General features: G+C 45.2%; 1 protein-coding gene across 2 annotated transcripts; it reads right to left on the reverse strand.

Moving 5' to 3' along the window:
* Positions 1–27,555, reverse strand: LGI2 (leucine rich repeat LGI family member 2; the record flags this gene model as incomplete). Of its 2 annotated transcripts, XM_079709901.1 has the most annotated exons (8): positions 1–818; positions 9,703–9,867; positions 15,808–15,977; positions 16,669–16,740; positions 22,070–22,141; positions 24,112–24,183; positions 25,167–25,238; positions 27,155–27,555. In XM_079709901.1, the coding sequence occupies 8 exons, from the start codon at positions 27,349–27,351 to the stop codon at positions 1–3; spliced, it is 1,638 nt and encodes a 545-aa protein (XP_079566027.1). The 2 variants fall into 2 exon arrangements, with proteins under 2 accessions (XP_079566027.1, XP_079566026.1); XM_079709900.1 differs by lacking the exon at positions 16,669–16,740 and having other exon boundaries at positions 9,703–9,893; positions 15,744–15,977; positions 27,155–27,351.

Below are 27,555 nucleotides of genomic sequence, written 5' to 3' on the forward strand. Positions count from 1 at the left end.
TCACAAACTTAAGTCAACAACTATGTGTTCAAAAATCTTTGTTTTCCCTTTGAAACTGGATGCAAAAAAGAAATCTCTCCTGTCAGTGGAGACGGCTGTGAAGGAACGAGGCGCCTGCACATAAATCTCCTTAAATTTTTTGAAGAGCTGCTTCTCTTTATCCCACTGGTATATCTGGGAGAACGTATAGTCACTCCCCAGGGCCAGGTAGTGATTCTCTTTAAAAGAAAAGGGCTGCAGGGTCATGGCCCCCCGGGATGGGAGAGCCTGGATCTCCACAAACTGCTTACTATTCCACCTCATGACCCTAGAGTCCCCGATGAAGCGGGTGAGGGAAAGGTAGAGGGCGTTCTGCATCCTGAAGCTCTTCACGGCCAGCACGTCCTCCATGTTGGGGATATCGCTGTGGGGGACAAACTTCTTAGAGCTTTTATTCCACTGGAGGATGATGGGGACCTGGGAGCGGCTGGATAGGATCAGGTGTGATTTGCCGTCTATTTCAACAAACTCGGCATCCGTGTCCCTGAACCACTCGTGCAGAGACTGGTACGAGTAGAATCCTTTGCTGTTCCATTTATACACGGTCGACAGACCGGCTTTGGAGCTGTCTGCGATGACAAAGAACGTCTCATCCTCGATCTGAAACAGCTCGATGTCGTTGGGCTTGGAAATGCGAGAGACTTCTATGTCCTGGAATTTGACAAACTTGGTCCAGCTCTCGTCGTATCTGTAAATGTGAGAGCCGCCGAAGAGCTGGGCAACCACCACAAAGACCTGGTCGTCGATGAGGATGGCCTTACAGCCCACGATGGACTGACCTGCGCTCCAGAAGAGGGGAGATGGGGTTAGGGCAGCCACCATGAGAAACACTCATCCAGAGTCAGAGAAAGACAAATATTATATGATACCACTTATATGTGGACTCTAAAAATAAAACAAGTGAACTTATTTATAAAACAGAAACAGACTCACAGACATAGAAAGTAAACTTATGGTTACGAAAGGGGAAAGGGGTGGATAAATCAGGAGTATGGGGTTAACAGATACACACGACTATATGTAAAACAGATAAACAACAAGGACCTACTGCATGGCACAGGGAACTATATCCAATACCTTGTAATAATCTACAATGGAAAATAATCTGAAATATATATATACACACACACACACACACATATATAAGATGAAATCACTTTGCTGTACACCTGAAACTAACACAATATTGTAAATCAACTATAGTTCATTTTTTTTAAAAAAGAAATAACAAAGAACAATGAACAGAGTAAATATTTGTTTATGTAAATCTAAACTATACATAACAAAAATTTCTTTAGCTAAATTAACTGTATTGAATAATAATATATTAAACAATCAGAATATTTTTGCATTTAATCAAGAGAATGAAAAGGATAAATCTTTATGGAAATCTAATTGGTACAAAACAATAATAAAATCTTTAGGTAAATTAAAAAAATGAAGCCTGTCCACAGTGAAACTGGAACCCTTATGAACTGCTGGTGAGAAATATAACATGTTCAGCCACTGTGGAAATCAGTATGGCCATTCATCAGAAAATTTAACAAAGAACTAGCATATGATCCAGCAATTCCACTTCTGGGTCTGTACCCAAAGAACTGAAAGCAGGGTTTTGAAGAGATATGTGTACGACATGTTCATAGCAGCATTATTCACAATAGCCGAAAGGTGGAAGCAACCCAAGTGTCCACTGATGGATGAATGGATAAACAAAATGTGGTATATACACACAATGGATTATTGTTACACCTTAAAAAGGAAGGAAATTCCGACACGTGCTGTGTCATGGATGAATGTTGAAGACATTATGCTAAGTGATATAAGCAGTCACAAAAAGACAAATAGTGTATGATTCCACTCATATGAGGTACCTAGAGTAGTCAGGTTCATAGAGATAGAAAGCAGAGTGGTGGTTGCCAGGGTCTGAGAGGAGGGGAGAATGGGGAATTACAGTTTAATGGGTACTGAGTTTCAGTTTATCAAGATGAAGAGTTCTGGGGATTGATGCATTTATTGAACCACACACAAACACAGTTAAGACAGTAAATGTTATGTTATATATATTTCCCCACAATTAAAAAAAAGTTTTAAAAGTACCTCCATCGAAATAGGTAAGTGTTGGTCACCTGGGTCTCTGGCATCTTTAGAGGCAGGAGTATAATTCAGGAAATTCACTAAGACACCAAGCGAATTGACTGCATGCTATTCCCGACTCCATAGGGGAGAATGAGGCATTTAAACGGGTTTCTTCTCTTGGGGGGTAAAAAGCTAGGAGTCAGGACTTAGAGGCAGGAAAAAAAAAATGTAATGAGAGCTCTTGAGGATGTTTGACCTTTTCTGATTTCTGAAGCTGAGCGGAGGCAGAATAGACCAGTGTTAAACCTTGTGACTCTAGACCACATGGCCCAGCACCTCATAAGCTTTCTGACCCTGTGGAGGTTCCCTCAACTCCCTGTGCTCAGGCTCCTCCCCTACCAGATAAGACTAAGGATGCTGCCAGCCCTGACCTTACACAGCCGCTGTAAAGACTACCTGAGAAATTTCACGGTCAGGGTTTTTAGTACAGAGCTTGCACACACAGGAAGTGATCAATAACTAGTCACTCTCATTATTGGATCATTGACGCAATTGAGATCACGAGCCGTGATCTGAATGATCTAGCTCATGCGGCACCAAACCAGAACTTTGCAGGAAAAGGGGAACATTTTCAGTCGTGACTCCCCTGTCTGGGTCACCTCCCATCACCTTCTCCCTATCTGCACCCAGACCCCCCACCCTCACCGTTCCAGCCAGACAGCAATAAGACCACCCACATCTCAAAGAGTATTGGCCCATCATCTAGGTCATTCAATTAAAAGTTATTTCTTTCCCCTAATTTTCTAGGCAGTTTGGACCAAAGTGAATTTGGTCTGTAAATTACAAGGATAATTACCCAATTTCTGTCCTCAGTATTAACATTGGGGGCAGACGGTGGGTGGATTTTAGGGTGGTATTTACTTTTCTCTTCCACTGCTTTGGCTTTCCTGCAAGAACCTGGTCCCTTTCCTTTGTTTAAAACTAATTATTGCATTTTTTTCTGAGTATAAAGGTTTTTAATGTTCATCAAAGCAAATTTTGGAAATAATAATAGGTAACACATAAAGGCACTATACTAAGCACTTTACATGCTTATTATATACTTAGCATACACTTAATTTTGTAACCCGTTTTATAAAGGTACAGAGAAGTTAAGTAACTTATACAAGGTCACACAGCTATAATGTGATGGAGCCTGGGATCCAAATCCAGGTAGTCTGGCTCCAGTCTACACTCCACCACCAATGTACCAAAAAGTACAAAGAAGAAAATCAAAATCACTTCAACTGCAAATGCTGAAATAACACAATATCTTTATATATTTCTTTAATTGCCAATCTCTGCACATATCCAAATGTGCTTTTTAAAAATAGATCTGGGCTTATAGTGTATATGGATTTTTTATAACCTGCTTTTTTCCTTGACCACTATATTGTGAACATTTCCCCCTGTTATTGCATCTTCTACAACTTGATTTTTTAACACTACATGGTATTCCATTGCATGGAGGCACCATATTTTGTTTAATCTCCTACTGCTGGACATTGCACTTATTTCCAGTTTTTCATTATTTAAGTAATAGGCTTCCCTGTAGAGAAATCTGTGTTTGAAAACCATCTGGCAGTGTTCTTAAATGGAGAGATTGCGGGGTAGACATTGTGCACGTTGTTAAGGTTTCTGGGTTTAAACTACCAAACTGCTCCTCAGAAACTGCGCTGACTCCCCCCTGACAGCACTAATTGAGGTGCATGCTCCTCCTGAGTCCCTGGCTAAGGAGGTCCCTTCTACCCAGAAACATCCTGCAGCCATACTGGTCTCAGCCAAGGGGCCGTGTGAGAAAGAAAGAATTCCTTTCTTGGAGATGCTCCATAAAGCATCCTCTTTCCAGGTGTAGCCTGTGGAGTTGTAGCTTATGGAGTTGTCAGCAGCAGCAGAAATCCTCGTGTGTGTGTGTGTGTGTGTGTGTGTGTGTGTGTGTATATGTGAGAATATGTGTTTTAATCTAGGAGGAGAGATGCTGCAACATACTTAGTGGGCAGAAATCAAAAGGCAAACAAAATTAACCAAAACCAGGAGAGCTGAGAAGAGATGTAGAGAGAAAAAGGAGAAGACGTAAGGAGCAAAACTTGTGCGGGGAGGGGGGAGCGGGCGGCTCATGACCCTGGGTCTCCCTCTCTCACTACAAGATGGATGTCCCTTTTGCACAATGCCCAGCAGGGCCACAGAGGGGGAAGCATGTGTCCCTCCCATTCCTCGGAGCCCCAGACTTGTCGGCCATGGATGGAGAAAATCCTGCCCAGCTCTTGCTGACTCTGGGATCACCCTGTGATCAAACGAGATGATAAATGAGGCATGCACAGCCCCATGAGGAGAGAACGGTCCACGTTTACCTTGGTCTTGTTCGAGGCAAGTGGTTCTGGGGCTGTGCCCTTGCTCATCCATTTGTCATCTGCCCAGCTCGTGGGAGCTGCAGGGCTTTCCTTCACACCAGGCTGAATTCCAGTGAGCCACACTCTTTCCTCCACAGAGCGAGCAAGGCCCCTACTTCTGTAACCACCCTCTTTCCCAGCCTCCCTCAGGCCATGCTCTGCTGGTCCTGGCACTCCTATGCTTTTGAAAGTTGTGGAGATAATTTTATTGAAGTCCAAGAGTTAGGGTCTATGGGAGAAGGAGGGCTGCTCCTATTTTTTTTTTCACTATAAAATAGAGACAATAAGTACACATTATGAGGTTGTGCAGCTGACGAAAGAAACAGCTTATAAATCACTGAGTATGTAAATGTAAATTGCCTTCCTCTAAGTGAAAAATTATGTGACGAGATTTGTGTTTAATGGAAATTCATGTAATAAGGGAGCAGAGAAAGCAGACTTCATTCCAATCCGGTCATCAAGAAATGCTTCCTGTAGGAGGCTGCATTTGAGCCTGGAAACCCAGGTGAAGAGAGAAACAAAAGAGAGGTGGTTGAATTGTAAGATGTGATCAGAAATCAATGTGACAGGAAATCGGCAATATGTATTCGGAAATGTGTGCTGGGACCCTGATGTATGAAATCTGTGTGCTTTCATGAAGAGTAAAGGATCCAAACCTGGTGGATTTCCCTAGCGGTGGTAGCAAGGAATAGTAATCAAATATCTATTTTTTATCCGCAACTGATATCCCAACACTTGTTGAGAACTTACTATACGCCAGGCCCCATGCTAAGTGTTATATAAGCTACCCAGTTAAATTCCCATGGGCCCAATACTATGATGATACCATTTTACAGATGGAATTCCCACTTTACAGATGAAAGGGGCTCATGGAAATGAAAACTTGGCCAAGGTCACCAACTAGAAAGATCTAGAGACAGATTTATGAAAAACCAGTGTGATGTTGGAGTTCATAAACTTAACGAACACAATTTTGTAGCTCACTTCTTGGGCTTGGCTCTGAAGAGGATCCCAGTGGGCTGCATGTCCAGCTGCCCACCTCTCAGAAGATTCAGACTTCAACACTCAGAGGCCAAGGAATCCCTGGAAACCAGTAAGCTCCAGCCCTGGCTCTGGCCACAGCCACTCTGCTCTCACTGACCACTTCCTACGCCCAGCTCTGCGGCCTCCGCTGGGTCCAGGCCATTAGCACTTGCCTGAATCCTTGCAATAGCCTCTCAACTACTTGCTCTGATTCCACTTTGGTCCCCTCCCCACACATGGACTACTCTCAACCCAGCAGCTGGACACAACCCAGCCTTCTGGAGCAGGCACCTGCATCTTCTGTGCAGCCTGGCTGACCTCTGACCAAAGGTAAAAGCCCAAGTCCTTCGTAGGACCTGCAAGGCCCCCATGATCAGCCCTCTGACCTCTCTGACTTTGTCTCCTGCAACTGCCCCTGGATCATTCTGTCCAAGCCAAACCAGTCGCCTGCCTGTTCATCAAACAGGAAAAATACCCTCCTGCCTCTGGACTGCTGCACTCACTCTTCCCCGTCTGGAATGTTCTCCCCACCGTTCCCACTCTCCACGAGCATCAAGCCCTCATGTCCCACAAGTTTTATTCAAACACCTTCTTAATGAGGCCTCTACCAGACACTCTATCTAAAATTACAGTCCTCTCATGCCAACACTTCAAACCTTTCCTCCCTGCCACCTTTTCCCTTCTTAGCATGCTGCCATCTAATGTGTTGTATGTATTACAATTATTTGTCTTATTTTATTGTCTCTCTCTCTCCCATTATAACACAGACTCCTTGAGGGTGGAGGTTTTGTGGTTTTTTTTTTTTTTTTTTGCGGTACGCGGGCCTCTCACTGTTGTGGCCTCTCCCGTTGTGGAGCACAGGATCCGGACGCGCAGGCCCAGCGGCCATGGCTCACGGGCCCAGCGGCTCCGCGGCATGTGGGATCTTCCCGGACCGGGGCACGAACCCGTGTCCCCTGCATCGGCAGGCAGACTCTCAACCACTGCGCCACCAGGGAAGCCCTAGGGTGGAGGTTTTCTTGTGACTTGTTCACTGCTATGGCCCCAGCACCTAGACTGGGCCTGGCTCAGAGTAAGCGCTCAAGAAATCTTTTTGAACAAATGAAAAAATGAATGGATGACTTGATGAACCTAGGGGTGTGACCAGCTGCTGTATGTAGGAAGGGCAGGTGGAGGGCAATGCTGTCCCCTTCTACCAAGGTCAACCTGGGAGAAGGAAAGGGTGGGATGCAGCAGTGACAGGTCCCGAGCTCTGCCTTGGAAGTAACATGCCTTGGAAGTAACAGTGGAGTGATTCAACATGCCTGAGGCTTCATCTCTTCGTTTGGAAAGGTGAGGAGGAAGCCAGCATTAAGAACTGCCTGCTTGGGACTTCTCTGGTGGTGCAGTGGTTAAGAATCTGCTTGCCAATGCAGGGGACATGGGTTCGAGCCCTGGTCTGGGAAGATCCCACATGCTAGAGAGCAACTAAACCCATGTGCCACAACTACTGAGCCTGTGCTCTAGAGCCCATGCTCCGCAACAAGAGAAGCCACCGCAATGAGAAGCCCACACACAGCAATGAAGAGTAGCCCCAGCTCTCCGCAACTAGAGAAAGCCCACGCACAGCAATGAAGACTGAACGCAGCCAAAAATAAATTAAATAAATAAAAAAATTTTTAATTAAAAGAGAAAGAGGAAACACTTTAAAAAAAGAAGAAGAACTGCCTTCTCTGTGCCTGGCACTCATCCAATTCTCACAACATCCATGAGAGGTACATCTTCTGCCCATTTCACCGATGAGAAAACAGAGGCTCAAAGGCCACAGCTACTTCCTAGCACATGGCAGAGTCAGGAGTAGAATCCATGTTCATAGGTTTTCAAAACCTGAACTCTTTATAGTCCATATGCCTCCTCTCTCTTGAAGAGAGGTCGCTTGTCCTCTACTTACAGGCAGGGAACCCACAATAACACCTCAAACAGCTGTTATGAGCCCCAACGAGACTAACCCGAACCTGGCTCTCTGCAAGCCCACAACCATCACTGGCAACAAGCACTGGCCTCAGAACTCCCTGCACGAGAGCACGGCTTCACTCTGCTCCCACCTCCTCATGTGAGAGGGAGGAGAAAAGGCAGAGGGGCCTGCTCATTCAGCCCTCACCGATCTTCCAGGTCAGAGAAAAGATGGAAGCAAAAATCCATGAATTGGTACAGCCACTATGGAGAACAGTATGGAGGTTCCTTAAAAAACTACAAATAGAACTACCATATGACCCAGCAATCCCACTACTGGGCATATACCCTGAGAAAACCATAATTCAAAAAGAGTCATGTACCAGAATGTTCATTGCAGCTCTATTTACAATAGCCAGGTGATGGAAACAACCTAAGTGTCCATCATCAGATGAATGGATAAAGAAGATGTGGCACATATATACAATGGAATATTACTCAGCCATAAAAAGAAACGAAATTGAGCTATTTGTAATGAGGTGGATGGACCTAGAGTCTGTCATACAGAGTGAAGTAAGTCAGAAAGAGAAAGACAAATACCATATGCTAACACATATATATGGAATTTAAGGGAAAAAAATGTCATGAAGAACCTAGGGGTAAGACAGGAATAAAGACAGACCTACTAGAGAATGGACTTGAGGATATGGGGAGGGGGAAGGGTAAGCTGGGACAAAGTGAGAGAGTGGCATGGACATATATACACTACCAAATGTAAAATAGATAGCTAGTGGGAAGCAGCCACATAGCACAGGGAGATCAGCTCAGTGCTTTGTGACCACCTAGAGGGGTGGGATAGGGAGGGTGGGAGGGAGGGAGACGCAAGAGGGAAGAGATATGGGAACATATGTATATGTATAACTGATTCACTTTGTTATAAAGCAGAAACTAACACACCATTGTAAAGCAATTATACTCCAATAAAGATGTAAAAAAAAAAAAACAAAAAACATGCAGGTGGCGAGTTCCTCTCTCACCTCGTTTCCTCTAACATGGACCGGCTTTAGGGTCCTGAGGCCTGGGCTTCCCTCCATAGGTTCACCTGCACTGCTCTGTGCTGAGTCTGCGCTTGGAGCGAGCGGAGCTGCTCCCAGGAATGTGGGCTCAGCACTGGGAGGCCAGATGGCATGTCAGAGCGTCAGATCTACGTCTCATAGACCTCTCCGGGCTGCCAGATCAGCCTCATTAACAGCTTTGCTCCCCAAGGGTGAACGATGCTCTCCCTGCATCCCTGCACCTGCTGCAAGGCCAGAACCTCCGTATCTGGAAATGCTACCTGGATACACTTCTCTCTGCCCCAGCAAGACACTGCTCGAACCAGAGAAGGAATCACTGAAGGAAACCCTCACATGGGGCAGGAGTCAGGCCACATGGTGCTGTTTGTAAAGTCAGTATTATTATCAGATTGCACTTTGATAAATGAGAAGTCTTTGAAAGATTATTTTGACTTTATCCACTTATTTAAAAAGCAAGTAGACAGTCCATTTTTAGTAGCGCTAAGACACTGGGATTCAATGATGGCCCCAAATGAAGCTCTAAGTCTTATCCCAAAGGCTTGAATTAGGAAGCCATTTATGCTTATTTTGTATGTACTTATTAAAAGGAAGTAGTGATCACCAGGACTTGGCAAGGGGGCAATAGAAACAGCTATAGTGTGTGTGTGTTCATGAGTGTGTGCATGTGTGTACGTGAGCACGTGTGTGTGCGCATGGGTGTGTGTGTGCGCATGGGTGTGTGCATTCGCATATTAGTTGAGAGCTTACAAAAGTCAAAGGATTCATTTAGCTGCTAAAACGCTCATGCAGTCTGAGGCCGTCATAACTGCTCAAACTCAAGGGATTCTGGGAGTGACTTCTTACCATCTCAGGAAAATGCTTCCCACCACAGGCCCCCATCACCCTCTCCCTTTACAAAAGGATCACCAGCAATAAATAGAATCACCACCTAAGGTTTCTGCTCTCACCAATAACTGACCATGTCCAGAAAAAGGTGGAGGGAAGAGGGTGGGCTGGAATGTGTTCCCAAATCAAACCAAGCCAGAGAGCCAAGCTCCCTCTCAGGGTGACAGAGAACATTTCTTCTCTCCCGGGCTTTAGGCCACGCTGAAATGAGGTCAGTACATCCAGTCAAAGCCATAACACACCTGTAATATTGTCATAGCTCCGGAAATTCATTTCGATGTGGTCCCACTCCAGCACCATGCAGTTCTCCATGCTGGGCTGAGCGATGGCCACGTACACATCATTCTTGGAGTTGAACGTATCCACTGACACCGACTGGTAGGGCAGAGTCTGATGAACAACAAAATCTGGGAAGGGGTGTTGAAAAAAAAGTCTCCGTGAGCTCTCCTGTGGGCATTATGGACCGCCATTCCCCTTCTATCCTTTCTCTCATCAGTTCCAAAGAGGACTGGGGAGGGGGGAGGGCAGGAGAGAAACGACACACATCATGGCATGTTTCACTCTGGGTGAGCCCAGAGGGTTCTGGCTTGTGCAGAATTGGCAGACTGAACGCACAGCTTCTAATACAGCTTCCTTGAGATAAATAGCTCACAAGTCTGGCTAGAGGATCTCAAAGTTTTAAACAAATTTGGTGAGACCTGGCTTTCAGAAAGACAGGACAGAAAGGATACTGCAGGGCATCATTCCTGAAACTATGGTGAAATTTACTCTATGAAGAAGGGCTGCTGTGGTCAAATTCCTTTGGGGAATGCTGTTATTTTTAGCTCTCTCAGAATAGTCCAGGTAGTAAAGAAAATTAAAAGTAAATTCCCCAAAGGGCACGCTGCAGTTTTGGAAACCAAACCAAACTCTTTGATGAGGTCTTGGAGGTTTATAAAGCCCACTGTGTGGGGAAGTTAACCTAAGTGTGTTTACTGGTTACTGGACTCGTAGCAGTGCTAAGTACGGCTGTGCCTGGGATCTGGGTAGTGCCCTGCAGCTCAGGGAGCAGTTACAGGAGATCTATTAGATTCTCCAGCAACATAGACGCCGTCCTATTTAAGCACGCATTCTGCTCTTACACTTAGTGGCAAGTCAATACCCATCATCTGTGTCGCTCCCTGAGCTACAATGACTCACTCTGTGAAATCTTGGTAGGGAATGTACAGTCTTACCAAGAAACAGGGTTAGCATGCCCTCGGATGCAAGAACAGTTAGTGTGTGCAGTAGCTAGAGAAACAATGAAGAAAGAAGTTTTTTTAAAAAAACAAAATACTAATAAAGTTTACGTTATTTCTTTGGCCAGAGATCTTTCAGGGTGCACTGCTTCTTAGCAGGCTAAAAGTGCCCAGGGTAAAACGAGGGTGGACGTCTGGCTTAGGAAAGTAGTTCCTATGAGAAAATCCTGGCTTTGCCCACCTCTTCCCCACCCAATCCTTATCCATGCCCGCTGAAGTCCCATCTCCTCTGCAAAGCTGCCCTGACCGGTCCAATCAGGGACCCTTCCTAACTTGCTGGACTCATAATCAGGCAATGTTGTTTACATCTTATTATTTACTAGGATTTACTCTCCAATATAGAGACATCAGGGTCAGATTTGAAGAAATGGGAGAGATCTTAGAGCAAGAAGCTGAAGCTCAGAGAGGGTGTGTGCCCGGCCATGGACACACAGCCAGCGTGGTGTGTCTCCTGAACCAAGGGCTTCCTAAGGAAGGTCCTACACTTCTCGGAGCTCCAATGACACAAGCCCACAGCAGCCACTCAAGAAATAATTGACTCAGAAGCCTCATGAAAGATGTCAACTGAGAAAGGCATTAAAAGGGCAGGTACCAGGTAGTGAGTAAGGAGGGCCCGTGCAAAAGGACCAGAGGCAGGTAAGGGGGCAGAGCAGCTGAGCGAGTGTTAAGGTGGGAAGCGCGGAGCCGGGGCCGGAAGAGCAGGTGCCAGTCAGTGGGCAGAAGGTAAAGCTGAGGAGTAAGGGCGGCGTGAGGCATTGGAAAGAGCGCTGTCCTGGAGTCAGACCACCTGAAACCACTTCCTGTGTTTGAATCCCTGGGCTGCATGCGCACCTCCCCTTATGAGCCCTCGGTTTACTCATCTGCAGTATGGGGGCAATGATCCAAGCTCGATGGCAGGAACAGACTAGGGAATGTGGTGGACATGCCGACCTCAGGCTCAGCACACGGTAGGCGACCGATAAATATGGAATTGAGATCCAAGCAAGGACAGTCCCCCTCCACTGTCCTGGTCACCCCTGGGCCATCTCTTGGGGCGAGTGTTCATTTTAATGGCATCTAAGATAAAATGCCGGAGCGCTGACTCTGGCTTTTTGCTGAGTGACCTTAGGGAAGTTACCCAACCTCTCTCTGCCTCAGTTTCTTCATCGTCTGTTATGATTCATACTCACGTAGAATAGTGCTTTGCACAGGGTGCGTGCTCAATGCATGTTACCTTTTGGAGGGGCCCCTCGTGTTCTCAGTGGACAGGAGCTGCTGAGTAAATGCTTGCTGGCTTGGCGAATGTGGGAGGGCTGGCCTCGCCCCTGACCGTGGGGGGAGAGGACGGGGCTGAATGAAGGACGCTTGCAGGTACAGGGAGACGAGGGAGAAGCAAAGAGGAGGCTGCCTCTGCACCAGACAGCAAGAGGTGGCCGAGGGACAGTGGGGACAGTTGGCAAGAGTGGAGGAGGTACCCCCCCTTCTGGAACATTCGGAAGAGCTGGTTTCTACCCCGCCTGCACTTGCAGCTCCAGGAGCTCGGGCAAGAGCCTCAGGCTCCCCAGGAGTAAAATGAGGGCAACGTCTATTTCACAAGGTTACTGTAGAGGCCGAATAGGAGAGTGAGGATTAAGTGTTAGCGCCCAGCCTCGGCTGCGGTGATCACTCAGGAGTTCTACACGCGTAACAGTGACAGTGTGAAGCTGCCTACGTGAAGACTTAGGGAAGAGTCACCGTGGATCCTAGTTCCCCCTCCTCTATCAAGTCCCCCAAAATACCAGCATTGCTTGGTCAAAGACTAAAAACTGAAAAACCCCTGGTTCATTCCTGTGGGCCCTGGTGGCCCCAGTGTAGAAGTCGGAAAACGCTGCAAAAGGCTTCCGTGTTCACAGGCTGGTAAATGGGAAAAGGGAAATGGAAGCAGTCACGGTCTGCTTTCTTTCCTGGAGGTAGAAGAGGACTCAGAGAATACAGCTGTGTTCTTTTAATTACCACCAAGATGTCTATAACCTCCTCCAGCATCTCCGGTTGCCTTGCCTCATCCAAGTCTGCCCAAGGTACCTAACACTCCTGATGCTTATAACCCCAACTCCCTGCGTTCAGAGCTTCCTGACTACACTCTGAATTCTCAGAAACACGAGCACTTGTGAGCTTAAAAATGCAGGCCGTTTAAAGTGCAGACCCAAAAGTTCCAGTTTTTTATTTTAAAAAAAATTCCAGAATTTTAATTTTATTTAAAAAAAAATAGAGAGCATTTTACAAATCTAGCCTTTCATGGTCCTATTTTCACTGATTTCCCCCAAACATTGGTTTCATAATATTTTCTCTATATACTGGCTATCTGGCACAGCACAGACTGTTAAATCATTCGAATTATAAATCTAATTCCTAATAGGAGACTCCTCCCCCTTCGCCGCTCCTGTCCAAAAAAAAAGGAGAAGAGAAAGAAGGAAGAAGGGAAGAAACCGGTGAAACAATATGATTGATGAATGTGCGTTTGTGTGAATGGGGGAGAGGACTCTTTAAACATCTTCCCCATCGTAAGTTATTTCTCACAAACGGCAAAAGCACAATCACTGTGGAAAGATCTCAAACAATCCACATGCTGATAGGACATCAATTTACTGGTGTTAAAGTATTAATGGCCTTCTCTGCAAAAAGCACTTCCACTTCCATTCACATTGGATTAAGTTCATGATGTCAGTGGGACTCTTACAATTTAGGCCTTGCTCCCACTGGAATCAACAGATTTTTACATACCTATTTATAGCACTTGCAGAAAATAAATTATACATGACGCTGATCCTATTGGGAGAGAAACTGCACATTAATGCATTATTTCTCTCTGCATTTTCATCAGCCCTGAAATAGGGAAACTAACGGGACAATTAGGATGCAAAATTCACTCCCTCTAAGGAATTTAGTGAATTATCCACCTAACGGGGAATTATGAGTGGGTAACAGGGATTTTTAAGGTGGTTAAAAATAGACTTGAAGCAGAGGGTTATGGAGGGACTGATTACGCTGGAGAGCTGAAACCGGCCAGGGGTGGCTTTGTAGGGTTAATTACACCCCTGCGCTGAGGAACAGGATGGTAATCGTACCCTCCTCTCCCTGGGAAGAACAAGGTGAGACATCTACTGGAAGAATTTACTCCTTTGCTAAAACCCGGAGCTAAGAGGAAAACAGTGCACTCAGAAAATGTGCTTCTTCCCCAAACTCGAGTGAGGATGCGGTAATGGTACCATGAGTCTTAGACTTGGCTTTCCAACTTCCATCCATCCTCACCTATATCTCCTCCCTGGCCTTAAATAGAGCACCAGCATATGAGGCTTGATCTGAGCCAGAAGACAGGAACCCCCAAAACTCATACTTTATCGACCTAGTCCTTACAAGGCAGGGACTATATTTGGGGGGAGGGGGAGGGGGTCACAACATGGTGGCACCATTGTTTCCTGATGGAAGACACCGTGAGTGAGAGCTCATCTGTTCATGAGCCTTAAAGGGATAAAACAAGAGCCAAGACAGAATCATCTTCTCCCTGTTTCCAGGCAGGGGGGCTGACTTCCTAAATTTTAGCAAAAAGCTTGTTAGCAAAGATAAATATGTATAAGACAATGCCCCCAAATGGTTAAGGGGCTCATGCTGCCCCAGAGATTCTGGGTTTAGGACAGATTCCTAGTTTCCAAGGCCCTCTATAGTCCAAGCCATTTCTCTCTGAGATTGGCAACGTTGTCACACACTAAGGCTGCGTGAGAAGAGAACAATGGAAAAGCTGCTCACTTCAGCATGGGGTTTAGAGAACTCTCCAGAAAAATGAGAAGAGGCAAGAGAGGAGCCCCAGCGAGCTGGGGTTTCACATTTCATACAGCATGGCCTTGAACGCCACCTTTTGGTGCAAACGTCACTGACCGTGACCTCTGATATATTGCACTGCTCTACAATACAATAAATAACCCCCCAGTGGCCTCAGCTGGCTAAAGGGCACCTGCCAATTACACAGTTGAATAAGTCCCTGTTCAGTGATGAAAGACAAGGGCATTTCCATAAGACTTCAGGTTTCCTCTCAGAAAAGAACAGAACTTGTCAGGTCTCCTATTTACAAAGATATCTAGAAATAATTTTTACTTTTGAGTTTGTTTGTTTATTAGATCGGGGGATAGCAGTAGGACTAGCCTAAATGTGATATTTTGTTCTTAGAGTTTTTTTGTCTTTTGAGTTTCCATGACTATTTTCTGAGTTCTCATTTCTGCTGCTCCTACTGACATGACTTGAGGCTTTGTAGATACCAACTCTCAGCCTAAGTGTTTATTTTTATAAGTCTGGTAAGCAGGTTTCATACTGTGGATTAATCCACTCTCCTTTAAAATCTGGCTTTTAGAAGCTACAGAAACTCCATCTAAGCCTTTCATATGGAGATATTCTTGGGCTCTCTACAAGATATGACAGTTGAGGCAGTTAGTATTTTAGTTTTATCTTATAACCTGAAAATGTATAAACTGAAACCCTGAGGCAGACTCTAGAAAACAAAATCAAACTTTCTTGACATTTTTTTCCTCAATGTGAATTTTTCCTTTTGATAACTAGTTGTTAACTTATATTCCTACTTTGCCATTGATTAGGATGCCTAGTTATCTCATTTTACATGGAACTACAAAAGCAATTTATAAATTTTAAAGTCTGGTATTTATTAGTTAAATGTCCTATAAATTTCATAGTATTCAATCAAGAGAACAGTGACTTAGGTCTCTCTGTACTGTCTTTATATGAAACCTAGACTGCTTTGAAAATGTTCTCATGCCAAACTCACCTTTGACCTTAAAAAAAAAATCTTTAGACAAATTTGAATATTGTAAAGAATCAAAAAGAATCAAAAGTAAAGCCAGTGCAGTTAACAAAAATCCTTCCAAACTGTTGAGATTATTTTCCTTGACACATCAAATCATTTCTTTGAGAATGCTTAAATTTCCCCTAAAATAATTTTGATAGAAAACTTTTACCCCCATGTTTCCCCACTCCCTGTTGACAGTCTAAAAGAAAAACAAAGGGTTATTCTAAATATAAGACTTTGATGATAGAGGTTCTGAATACCTGTAGTTGTGCATTCGTAGTCAAAGCTGGTCACGTCATTCAGCTTCTTTTCCTGATATTCTGGTGGACCGATACACAGGACATCAGAAACAGTGGAATTTGTCATCTTCAACCACAGATACAACCACTTGGCTTTGCAGTCACATTCAAACTTATTGCCCCTTAAATCTCTAAAAAACAAAACAAACACAGACACAGAGAAACAGACATGTCGGAAATATTTTGGCCCTAACATGAAACTCCAGAAATCCTGATATCCTGACATACTTAATAACTCCCCAAAATGGATTTTTTTTAAAATTTTGTATTGAATACATCCGATGTCTTTTACATACCACTGACTTTATTTAACACTCTTCAGTGCCCATGATTTTAACCGTATAGCACGCAGAGAGTGCTCAGAGTTGACACAGCACCATTTTTCCAAATCCTCTTGAAACTGTCACCACGCCATGGTGGAAATGGGGGAGGGGTGACAGAAGAACACCACCCAGCATAGGTTCTCACAAGCAAAAACAGGACATTACAGGAAGATAGTTTTGGCAAACACAATTGAAACTTTAAGATCTTGTTAAACTTTGCCACAGCAAGGAGTGGCAAGCACTAGAAAACAACGCAGATGGATACGCTACTGCTCTCTGGGAGAAAGGAAGCCCCCCGACCCAGCATGCCGAATTACCATTGGCCTAATGCTACTAAGTATATTCCAAAATGGCAAAGCTAACACAGTACAAACTATATGCTGTTTCCCAGTATTCGCTACTTTGTCATAGATTTTTAGCTACAACATAAAAGAAATGCAGTATAGGGGGAGAGAGGATTTCAAGACAAGCACACATAAACTTAATTTTCATTACTTACAGTTCAATCAGAGAATCTAAATCACTGAAGACATCCCTTGGGAGTGCTTTTATGTGATTATTGGCCAAAGAACTAGAACAAAAAGGTCACATTTTAATGTGGTTATTATCTTCATGCCCTATCCCTCTGAAGTCCCTTAAATAAAGCAAGTGATTTAAAACAGAGCTCTAAACGTCTTTAGCAAAAGGTAGTTCAATTTCTGGCTTTGGTCATTGATACTGAGATAAAGAAATGAGTTTAGTTATACAAAGATAACATTATAGATGCTGGAGCATACAATGTCAGTTTTTTGTTTTGTTTTTAAAACAAGCATTTATTAAGCTCTTGATGCACATGTTAATCCTCAGATGGCATCTCACGTTTCTCAGAATAAAAGTCAAAGTCCCTTTGATGGCACCCAAGGCCCTCCATTTTCTAGTTACCTCCATTCCCACTTACCTGTGGGACTGAATCTCTGATGATTCAGATCATCCACACTGGTTCCTTTGCTATTCCTCACACAGGCTAGTCACACTCCCAGCTCAAGTTCTCAGAACGTGGTGTTCATCTGCCTGACGCTCTTCCCCTAGATGTGGTTCATCCATCACCGCCTTTAGGTCTGTCCTCCACTTTTACCACACTCCCTGATCTCTACACAACTCCTTTCCATGCTCTGTTGATCTTCACTGCACTACTGTCACTTAGCATACAATATATATTAATTATCTATGTATTTGTTTACTGACTCTGTATTCTCCCTATACATAAGCAACATGAGGACAGAGATTTTTGTCTGTCCACATCTGTAAACCTTGCATCTAGAACTGTGCCTGGCACATAGTGGGTACTCAGTAAAGTCTTTCTGAATGGATGATTTAAGCACTAAAATGAGAATGATAAAAAGACAGATGTACAGTCTTATCCTAAGAAGTTCCCTAATGGGGCATCTAAGTGAATTTTATTACTTGTGATTATTCAAAAATAGTATTTACTTTATGTAAATATTCTTTTACATAAAGAATCTCAGCTCTAACCCTGATGATAATAGAAAATCTCAGTGAACCACAATGTTTAGGGAATGACTGGTTGTGACCAATTTCATTTTCTCATTAATTAAGGTCGACCAGAAACCATATTTTGTACTTTTGCTCTTAGTGTTGGAGATCTTTCTAAAATGTCCTAATCTACCCCCCATCTCCAGGAAGCAGACTTGAACAAACATCATCAATGCTTTCTCTGATGATTCAGGATTATGCAGTGCCCTGTCATCATCCTGCTGAAGATGAGTGTACATGGTGCTGGGCTGCTGACGTAGAAAGATGATAGGTGTTGAAATGATGTACATCAATTCTGATTTCTCCCAGGCATCATGCCCTAGTGTGAGCCAGCCAAAAAACTGATGCTTACTTTTGTTTTCTTTTATACATTTGAGTATACAAACAGCAAAACATATAAATGATAATCCACATGTAGGTAATTCAGCACCAACCTCTTTAAAAATATATATGAAATTAATCTTTTGTAGCATCATAATGAACCATCCCAGAAGTAGGAATGAAAGGGTGTTCCTCCTTAGAGTCAGCTAGGGAAGAAAGCTTTGTGCCCATTTTAAATCCAAACATTCTTGCTACATGAGAGCCATGGAATACAGGGAGACCTATAGTTTCTAAATTATGTCTTTTCCCATCCAGTTAACCACGAATGGATTAAAATACAATTTCATGTATTATTTTACCTTCCTTTCCTAAATGATTTATTGGTACAATTTTAAAGATGTTGGAAAACAGGCTGAACAGATTGAAATCGTAACTACAGACTGTAGATTATAGACTACAGACTGTAATCAGACTGAACATTCTCTAGAAGTAGCTTCTTGAAATTTAAAAAGGAGACAGTTTTGATTTTTTTTTTCTGGCTGCTAGTCACTTTTTCTGGAAAGTAAAGTACAATTTTTTTAGCTAATTAAAGGTTAGTAGTTTAGCTAAACATTTTTAGTGAATTGAAATGCATTGGATTGAAGTGATAAACATATAGGGAATGGTCAAGGCCAAAAAAAAAAAAAAAAAAAAGCAGAATGTTTAGTGACTGTTCCAAGTGTTCAATTTAGATTTCAGAAAACTGAATTATTTAGATGGACTGTCCACCCCTACCCTGACCAGACTCCGTACATAACATCTCACTTTCCACTTCATTTTGTGTACAAGTTCATGGCAGTTCATTTCTAAAACTACTTAACAGCAACTGGTCCCTTGGGCTTTGTGGGACCGCTGGAAAACAAACGTCCTAGATTTCAGTTACAGATTGGCACTGCTCCTTCAATGCTTTGAAACCTGATCTATGTTTCTTTACGTATGGATGTGAGTCTGCAGGTGTTGGAAAAGTTCATAAAGGTAAAAAGCAGATACTTAAAACAAGCAACTTCCAGATAGTCACTTCCTTAAGCACACGCGTGAACCTTAGAGAGCTGATGTGTTCTCCTTGCTTAGAAGTTTACAAAAAAAGGGGATGGGGTGGGCTGGGAGGATCAGTTCATTCTTTCAACAGTGTATTAAATGCTTTTATTACTACGTACATCTCCAGCCCAGAGGAGTCAACTTTAAAAGTCATAAGACTTGCCCTGCAGTAGAGCACATATGGAAAACCCAGCTTAGTAACTCATTGGTCAGTCAGTGAATCAGAAAGAACGTCCTGCTGGCTTAGCCCTGTGTGAGACCCTGGGGGAAGAGCAGAGCTAATGGAAGATCCGCAGGGGCCCTGCCCTCAGGGAGCTTTCAACACAGCTGGGGAGATGAAACTAACATCCGTGAAACGGCACCAACCAATATGGCCAGTGTCTACAGCAAATTGCCGGTTGTGTGGAATCAGCTGAGAGGGCTGCAAGAGGTGTGGAGGGGAGATCAGGAATGGCTCCAAGGAAAAGACAGAACTTAATCTGGACTGTGAAGGAAAAGGCGGATTCCAGGAGATCATGGGCAGAAGAAACCGTATCCTGGGCAAGGGAAAGGATGTAAGGGAAAGGCCCAGTAATGGGGTGAATTGGGTGTGCACAGGGGCGCCCTGAGAGCCCAGTGTTGTGGGCACATTCGCGGAAATGAGCTGGAGAGCTGGGGGAAGGCGGGCCCCATAGGCTTGACTGTGGGATGGGAACCCACGCTGGATGGGCTTACATCTCCTCTAATGCATCAGATGCGCTCTGGACCCAAACAAAGGACTCCTTTGTTCCCTCTGTGTGTGCCCCCTGCATGTCACACAGACAAGGAGGTGCCTCTTGCACACATATGGGTGATACACAGCATATGGCTGTATGTGCAAATGTGCAAGCACACACACACAGTTATGTGCACACATGAATAGAAGTCCATGTACCCAAGGGCCCACATGCACAAAGATATGCAAATACATATGCACAATACCTGCATATTTACATCTGTTTTCAGACCAAGGACCCACAGCCAACTGGTCAGATGAAAGTTGACATCTGGATGAACTCAACCAGTCACACGGGCTTTGCTCTAGGCGCATAATCTGCCCAGAGCCTTTGCTCAAAAACAAAGCCCTTCATTCCTGACTTCTGGGAACTGGATTTGTCTTGCCACAGCTGTTCTTCTCCAGACTCCCACAGTTGTCTTCCTAGCAGACCCTGTCTAGCCACCCAAACTGCCAAGGCTACTCAGCAGCCCCTGGAAAAAACTGAGGCTTCTTCATTAGCGGAGGGAGGGAATGATGCTATTGTTGTAAACGATGACGACGATGATGATGATAACAACGCCAACCAGACTTTGAACATTTACCGTGGATAATGGGCCGGATGATTTGCAAGCAAGCACTAACCCACTACGTGCGGCAATCTTATGAGGTCTGTATAATCATCCCCATTTTTTTTTTTTTTTTTTTTTTTTTTTCTGGTACGCGGGCCTCTCACTGTTGTGGCCTCTCCTATTGCGGAGCACAGGCTCTGGACGCGCAGGCTCAGCGGCCATGGCTCACGGGCACAGCCGCTCTGAGGCATGTGGGATCTTCCTGGACTGGGGCACGAACCCGTGTCCCCTGCCTCGGCAGGCGGACTCTCAACCACTGCGCCACCAGGGAAGCCCCATCCCCATTTTTAAGGATGAGAAAAGTGAGGCTTGAAAAAGGCTAAGTAATACTAACAAATGGTGGCCTTGAGATTTTCACTCAAGTCTATTGTGACTCAAAGCCCATTGTCTTCGCCTCTACAAGAACGTGGGGATTTGGCATCTAGGCTGAATCTGAAAAAACAATCAAGACTTTTATATCAAGGAAAGAAAACATGGAGGAATAATGCCAATAAGAGTCTGATGTTGTCCAGGATCGGCTGTGCTGCTCCAGATGTTTAGACTCCCATTTCCACTCCCTCATCTCCTTACTCTACAAGCTGTAACTTAGGCAGGACTTCTGATTGGTACCATTCCAGAATCAAGTGCTTACTGAGCCTATTGACAGACCCCTTTGCCTCTATCAGGGTCTGATGTGAATGATTATCTCCTTAGATGTTGTATCGGTTATGGTTACACACCCTGGAGGTATTGCCACCCTGCCTAATACCCCTACTCAAAGCCCTCTAACTTCCCCAATTGTCTTTTTACCACAGATAAGCTGACTATGGAGATGGGACATGTTATCCTACTCAAACACAAAGTTTCTAGCGTGCAGATGGGACTGGTTCCTGGTTAATAAATTGCTCCTGCCAAGACAATGACGATGTTCACATTTTCATAAGCACAGGCACTATTTTTCCAGTTTTCTAAATTTGCTAAGTGTGTGTGCTTGCTTTATTTGATATGCCAATTCAAATCAGTTTGTTTAATTTTTTTCTCCAGAAAGCTATTAAAGAACCCAGAGAGCTTAGCTTAAACCACAGATTAATCCAACGTAAAAAAAAAGCTATTTGCATCCAAATTAAAGGAACCACAAAAATGTCTCTATTCTACTTCATCCTAATGTTGATCCTCCATTCAACAAACATTCTTCAATGAGCCAGGTAAGCCTCAGTTCCCAAATCTGTACAATGGGGACTCACAGATTATGGTGAAATATAAAGAAGGGAAGGCTCACTAAGCACTCAGCCCAGGGCCTGGCACAGAGTAGGTATATGATACATGTTCCATTCCTTTCCACCTCGTCCATCATTCCCAGCTCAGAGTGCTCCTGTCACAAGCAGTCATGTGGACCATAACGGCAATTCGGGATGACAGAGAAGATAAGAAAGCCAAGTGTGTGAGTGATCACAATGGGCTGGTGTCTGATCAACAATACAGAAACCGCTCGGGCAATCTGGCAATGAGTTTCCTTCAGAAGCTATTACAATATGTACAAAACAATCAAGAAAGAGAGAGGCACTGGGACGTGACCCTCACTCTACACATTAAATAGGACTTACAACACTTTTCACAGGACTTACAGGTGAGTCAGGTCACGAAGGCCACGGAAGGCATTTCTTGAAATGGTTTCTATTTTGTTTCCTTCAATGAACCTAAGGAGAACAGCCATATAATTAAACTGAATTTTCTCTGCTTAATATCTCAAAAAAAAAAAAAACGATACTGGGATGCTTTCAGAATGAAATCTAAAAGCATTTATAAATTTCAGAAATTCATCTCCAAAGGCTCGGTCAGCTATACCAGATTCCAAGTGGGAGCTGGGTGTGTGTGCAAGAGTGCCTCCACACAAGTGTGCTTTTTGCACTCCTTCCAGAAGCAGCCTGGAAGTCTTCAAAGTCAGAATTGGCAGCATGGGTAAAAACATCTTGGGGGAAAAAAGAGAAGAAAACTCTACACAAAGGCAAGATATTCTCAAATTCCGCAAGACTGGAACGCTTCCAGACATCTTCCCCCCTCCAACCTTCTTACATTTCACAGTGCCTGGCTATTAATACTTCTGTTAACATCTTTGCCCCTTGAGGGGAGCCCATTGTTTCACCTCTTCATATTAAAGTCTTTGCCCAGGGAGAATTCCATTAAGCTTGGCTTCCAGCAAGCTTGAGTTCATCATGTCCTACACAGTGTCATCTCTGAACAAGTGGGTGACAAGGCAAGGATATTCTCAACATCTCTAGGCTACTTGGAAATAGAATGTATAAGGAAGTTGAGCATGGGCCAAACTTCTTTGTGCTAAGATGTCTTAGGGCTTGCACACAGGACCTTACAGTAATAACTCCAGCCATGCTTTAAAGTGGGAAATACATGAAGTGAATGCACTAGGACTCTTCCCTAGGGTCACAGAGAACTAAATTTTAGTTTACGGCATCACATTTCTTCAAATGTAAGAAAGTCTCTGATGAGATGGTCCAAGGGAGACTTTGCAACATGATGTTTTTCGTTAGTGAAACAGTTCTTGATTCGTACACTGAGAGTGATCTGGTGCCTGGTTTTTTTAAAAATCAGGGGTCTATTCAGTAATAGACTTCAGTATAAGCTGAGAAGCGAACTTCCTCCTCAGTAACCTTGACAGGAAGATGTACTGCTTGAAAGAGAGAATGGATGGTTCTTTGTTCACCACCTCCATCGACTGTTGATGTGCTTTGATAGAACCTAGTTGGCCTAGCACTTCAGCCTGACCACTCTTCCCAGGTTACCTAGACTATCAAGTATCATGAGAGTACCCGTATTATGTATCCTCTGAAGAAAGAATTTCTCCAGAGACATCTTTCCTGAGGACAGGAAATCAGCAGAGAGCTTTCTTAGACCCAGGATGTATTTAGAATTCAAACATCTACCTGTTAACCTCAGATAAGAAAGCAGAGACATGGATTTAAAAAATCGCCCTGAATGTTAAGTAAGGAAATTCCATCTGATAGCAGGATTAATATTATTACAAGGTGACAGAAGACAAGGGTGGAAGAACTTAAAGGGAAAAAAGATGACCTGAAAGTGTGAAGAGGCAGAAATCAGAGCCAGGCATTGCTGGGGGGAAAAAATGCACAACTGAAAAGGGAAAAATAACCTTTATTTTAAAGGAGAAAAAACAAAATGAGACCCTCAGCTGCAGCTCACAGGAGACACTGCAAACAGGATATAGGACAGGTAAACTAAAAACATGAAGCTGTATCCCCAAATAGGGAGACTTTCTTAAAAATATGTAACCCTCAGAATCCTTCAGCTTTATTTCTGGCTGATCAGCAAATCCATGTCTAGCTTTGAGAGGTAAAAATATCCAATGTAATTTCCAATTGTGCTTATGACATGACAAATTAAATGTCAGCAGAGAATGAATGAATATCTTTCCTTCTTTGTTTCCTTTCCCCCTCTTTGTCTCCAAACTCCTCCTGTCTCAGCATGTTTATACACAAGTAAACTATAAAAGGTCAGTGCTGAAAACAGAATGGGGTTTTCTGAATTTTCTCCACCCTTAAGCTCTCTAAGAGATGCTGTTCCAGCTTGGAAAGCAATACAGCCATTCCACTGACACCAAACGCTCAGCAAATAGACAAAGCACAAAACTTACAGGTATTCAAGATGAAAAAGTCCAGCAAAAGCATCATCCCGGATGACTGTGAATGAGTTAGAATTCAGCAATCTGAAAATAAGAGACATTAGGTTTCAATGCAGAAGTGTAAAGTTTGAGTCACATCGCAAAGCCATTTCTGTTTCTTTTGTTATGTTCTGATCTGTGGGCAAACATGGGCTCTTCTCAGTGTAAAACTGGCCCATCTGGTGTGCGACCTGACTCAGACACTGATGGACAATGGCAAGTGGATTCCCTTTGGCCAGATTTTCTGGTCACCCCCATTATTTCACCTTTCTTCCCTATGGGTCTCAGTAAATATGACCTGAGAGCTCCTATTTCCATAATAACATTTAGAGGTTAAAAATGGAGGTTCTCTTTTAAAGTGAGGTGTTTGGGAAATGGTATGTTTAGGTGAAGTTCAGGTCATAATTCAATGTAATCATGTCCCCAGTTGCTGGATATGGGCGATGGCATCTACAGTAAAGTCCTTGACAGGAATAAAGATGCAGATGTAGAGAATGGACTTGAGGACTCGGGGAGGGGAAAGGGTAAGCTGGGAAGAAGTGAGAGAATGGCACTGACATATATACACTACCAAATGTAAAACAGATAGCTAGTGGGAAACTGCCGAATAGCACAAGGAGATCAGCTTCGTGTTTTGTGACCACCTAGAGGGGTGGGATAGGGAGGGTGGGAGGGAGACGCAAGAGGGAGGGGATATGGGGATATATGTATACGTATAGCTGATTCACTTTGTTATAAAGCAGAAACTAACACAACAATGTAAAGCAATTATACTCCAATAAAGATGTTAAAAAAATAAATTAATAAAGTCCTTGAGGAAAACATGTGCTGAAAGAAGGAAAGGACACTGAGCACTGGGGACTCAGCTCAGTGGGGACACAACGGGGCAAGTAAACACTAAGCCAGCCACAGTTTACTTGTCGAGCTTGGGAATCTTGGGAAGGACTGATACCCAAGAGACATAGACAGCTCTTCCCAGGACCACACCTCCACGACCTCCATTTCCAGAGAGGACTTCCCATACTCACAGCAGCTGCAGGGAAGGCAGATGAGAAAACATTCGGTCCTTGATTTCCGAGAACGTTCCATTTACCAGGCTCCTACGGGCAAGAGAGGAACAAAACAAGGACAAGATTGCTTTGAGGAAGTGCTGGGCAAGATGGACAAGAGGCCTTATCCTCTACCTGTGCTTTAAACTCCTCCACTCAGGAATGAGGCTTCAAATGGTTGGCCAGGGTCTTCTCAGGGGTAAGAACAAGATGAGTCCAGCCATTTTCCAATGAACTGGATCAATAAGAAAACTGGACTGAATAATAGAAACCATTACTATCAGTCTAGCTCCTTGCATAGACATCATCTCACCCGGTTTATATCAATAACCCCTCACTTCCTTTACTTAACTACAGGAGGCCCTAGCTGAAGACGGATAATTCCTTCACCTCTGCCCATGATTCTGTTTGTGTAGACACAGCATTAGTGTTGGCTGACGAAACTCAAGGGTGGGATTAAGCATTCCCTTTTGGAGCACATCTCTGAAAGTCGCTCAGAGCACTTCTGATTAAATGCACCATGAAAGCCTTGGGAAACAACCCAGAGACCCCTGAACTTGAATGTGTGGTGGGAGGCCACGCCATCTGCCAGAGTTAACGGCCAATCAGAAAAAGGAACCTGACTATTTTAGCCACCAGGGCCCCTATCCTTTCTGGCCGCAGTAGGACCTCAATACATCATTTCAGAATTATTTCAGTTAATATGCAGATCCGTTAAGCAGCTGCTGGTCTAAGGGATTTAACCAGGGGAATTCTCATTTCTGGAATGCTCCATGTCACCCGACTTAGCAATATTAGGCGTCAAACAGGCCCTCTGTTCCTGCTCAGCCAGACTCTCCTGACTTCCTATAAATGCATACAGGAAGGAAGTCCTTCACTCCTGGGTCCAGGCCCCAGCACCTTGCCTGGGGTGGAGACGCGGAAGTGGAGCACAAGAGCAACCCCCTGCCCCCCCATGGGAATCCCTGCCTCTATGACTGAGTTGGCGTCACCCAGCACCCTGGCCTGGATGTGGGAGTCATTTCAGCAGGAAACATTTCCTGACAGTGAAGATATTGCCCAGTAGCCCCTTCCACAGCCATTATGAGAGCTGGCCATGTGGTTTGAGTGGCTGTGTGAGGCCAGGCTGAAAGCCCCTGAGCAGGTGGACCAATAATGGGAAGCCCTTTCCTGTCCGTTCCTCCAGCACTGAATAAGCAGCCAGCACAACGCGCGGTGAGGAGTGGGGCAAGAAGCCCTTATGAACTCAGGGCAAGGAGTCCGGCTGACTCCCAGCACTTGCCCTCTGGGCTGGACACCCACATTCCCCAATGCTCCACCAGGTCCTCCGTGCTTCCCTCTTCCGGGCCACATGCGGCGGCATCTCCACTTCTAGAGGTGACATGCCTTCTCCCAGGTACTGCCCCACCTGCAGTGTGGACAGGTCCAGAGGAGGGCACCGTGTAAACCACAGCCCCAGACTTCAGGAGGGACGGTGAGGCCTCATCCCTCTGCAAGCGCTCCAGTCATGCTCAGCTGCATACACATGCCCCCCCACACAACCTTCCCACCCCCAACACACATCCTCTCAAACTTTAATGCGCCCCAGAATCACCTGGGGAGGCCAAATGTAGACTCCAAGGCTCCGCTCTCAGACCCTGCATCATTCGGTGCGGGCCCCGGAATCTGCATTGGCACAAGCCCCCCCAGGTGGATCTGGTGCAGGTGGCCCGCGGGTCAGACTTTGAGAAACACTGCCCCAGGGACTTGTCTGGCTTCCCAGACTCCGGATCTCGGGTTCCCCTCATCCTCCCAGGGGCCCGAGACCATCCCACGTCCCACCGCGCGCCCCAACCCAAACGCAAAGGAAGGGGCCGGGAAGTGGGGTCAGGGTCGCGCTGTCCCGGCGCCAGAGGCAACTCCCGGGCGGCGGCGGGCGCCGGGTGGGGCAGGACGGGGCAGGGGCTGCCGGGGTCCCACTCACTCACAGGGAGCTGATGTCGCCCGGCACGATCCTGGGCACCCAGGAGGAGCCCACGCAGATGATGGACTCCTTGGTACAGCTGCAAGTGGCGGGGCAGCGCGCCAGCCGCCTCACCTGCGCGCTCGGCGGGATCAGGCACGCGGCTCCCAGCAGCAACAGCAGCCGTCCCGGCGCCCCGCCGGCGCCCCGCCGCAGCGCCATGCCGCGTCCCCGGTCCCCGCCCCGGCCGCGACCCCCGCTGCCGCGCCGCGCGCTCGGACTCCGCGCCGCTGCAGACGCGGGTGCCGCTCTCTGCTCCGCCGCCGCCGCCGCCGCCGCCGCCGCTGCTGGCTAGGACGAGGGCGCCGCGGGTGTGGGAGGCCGAGCCGCAGCCGAGCAGCATGCTGGCCGTCACCCCCACTCGGC

Source organism: Hyperoodon ampullatus (assembly GCF_949752795.1).
Source record: "Hyperoodon ampullatus genome assembly, chromosome: 1".
Taxonomy (NCBI): Eukaryota; Metazoa; Chordata; class Mammalia; order Artiodactyla; family Ziphiidae; genus Hyperoodon; species Hyperoodon ampullatus.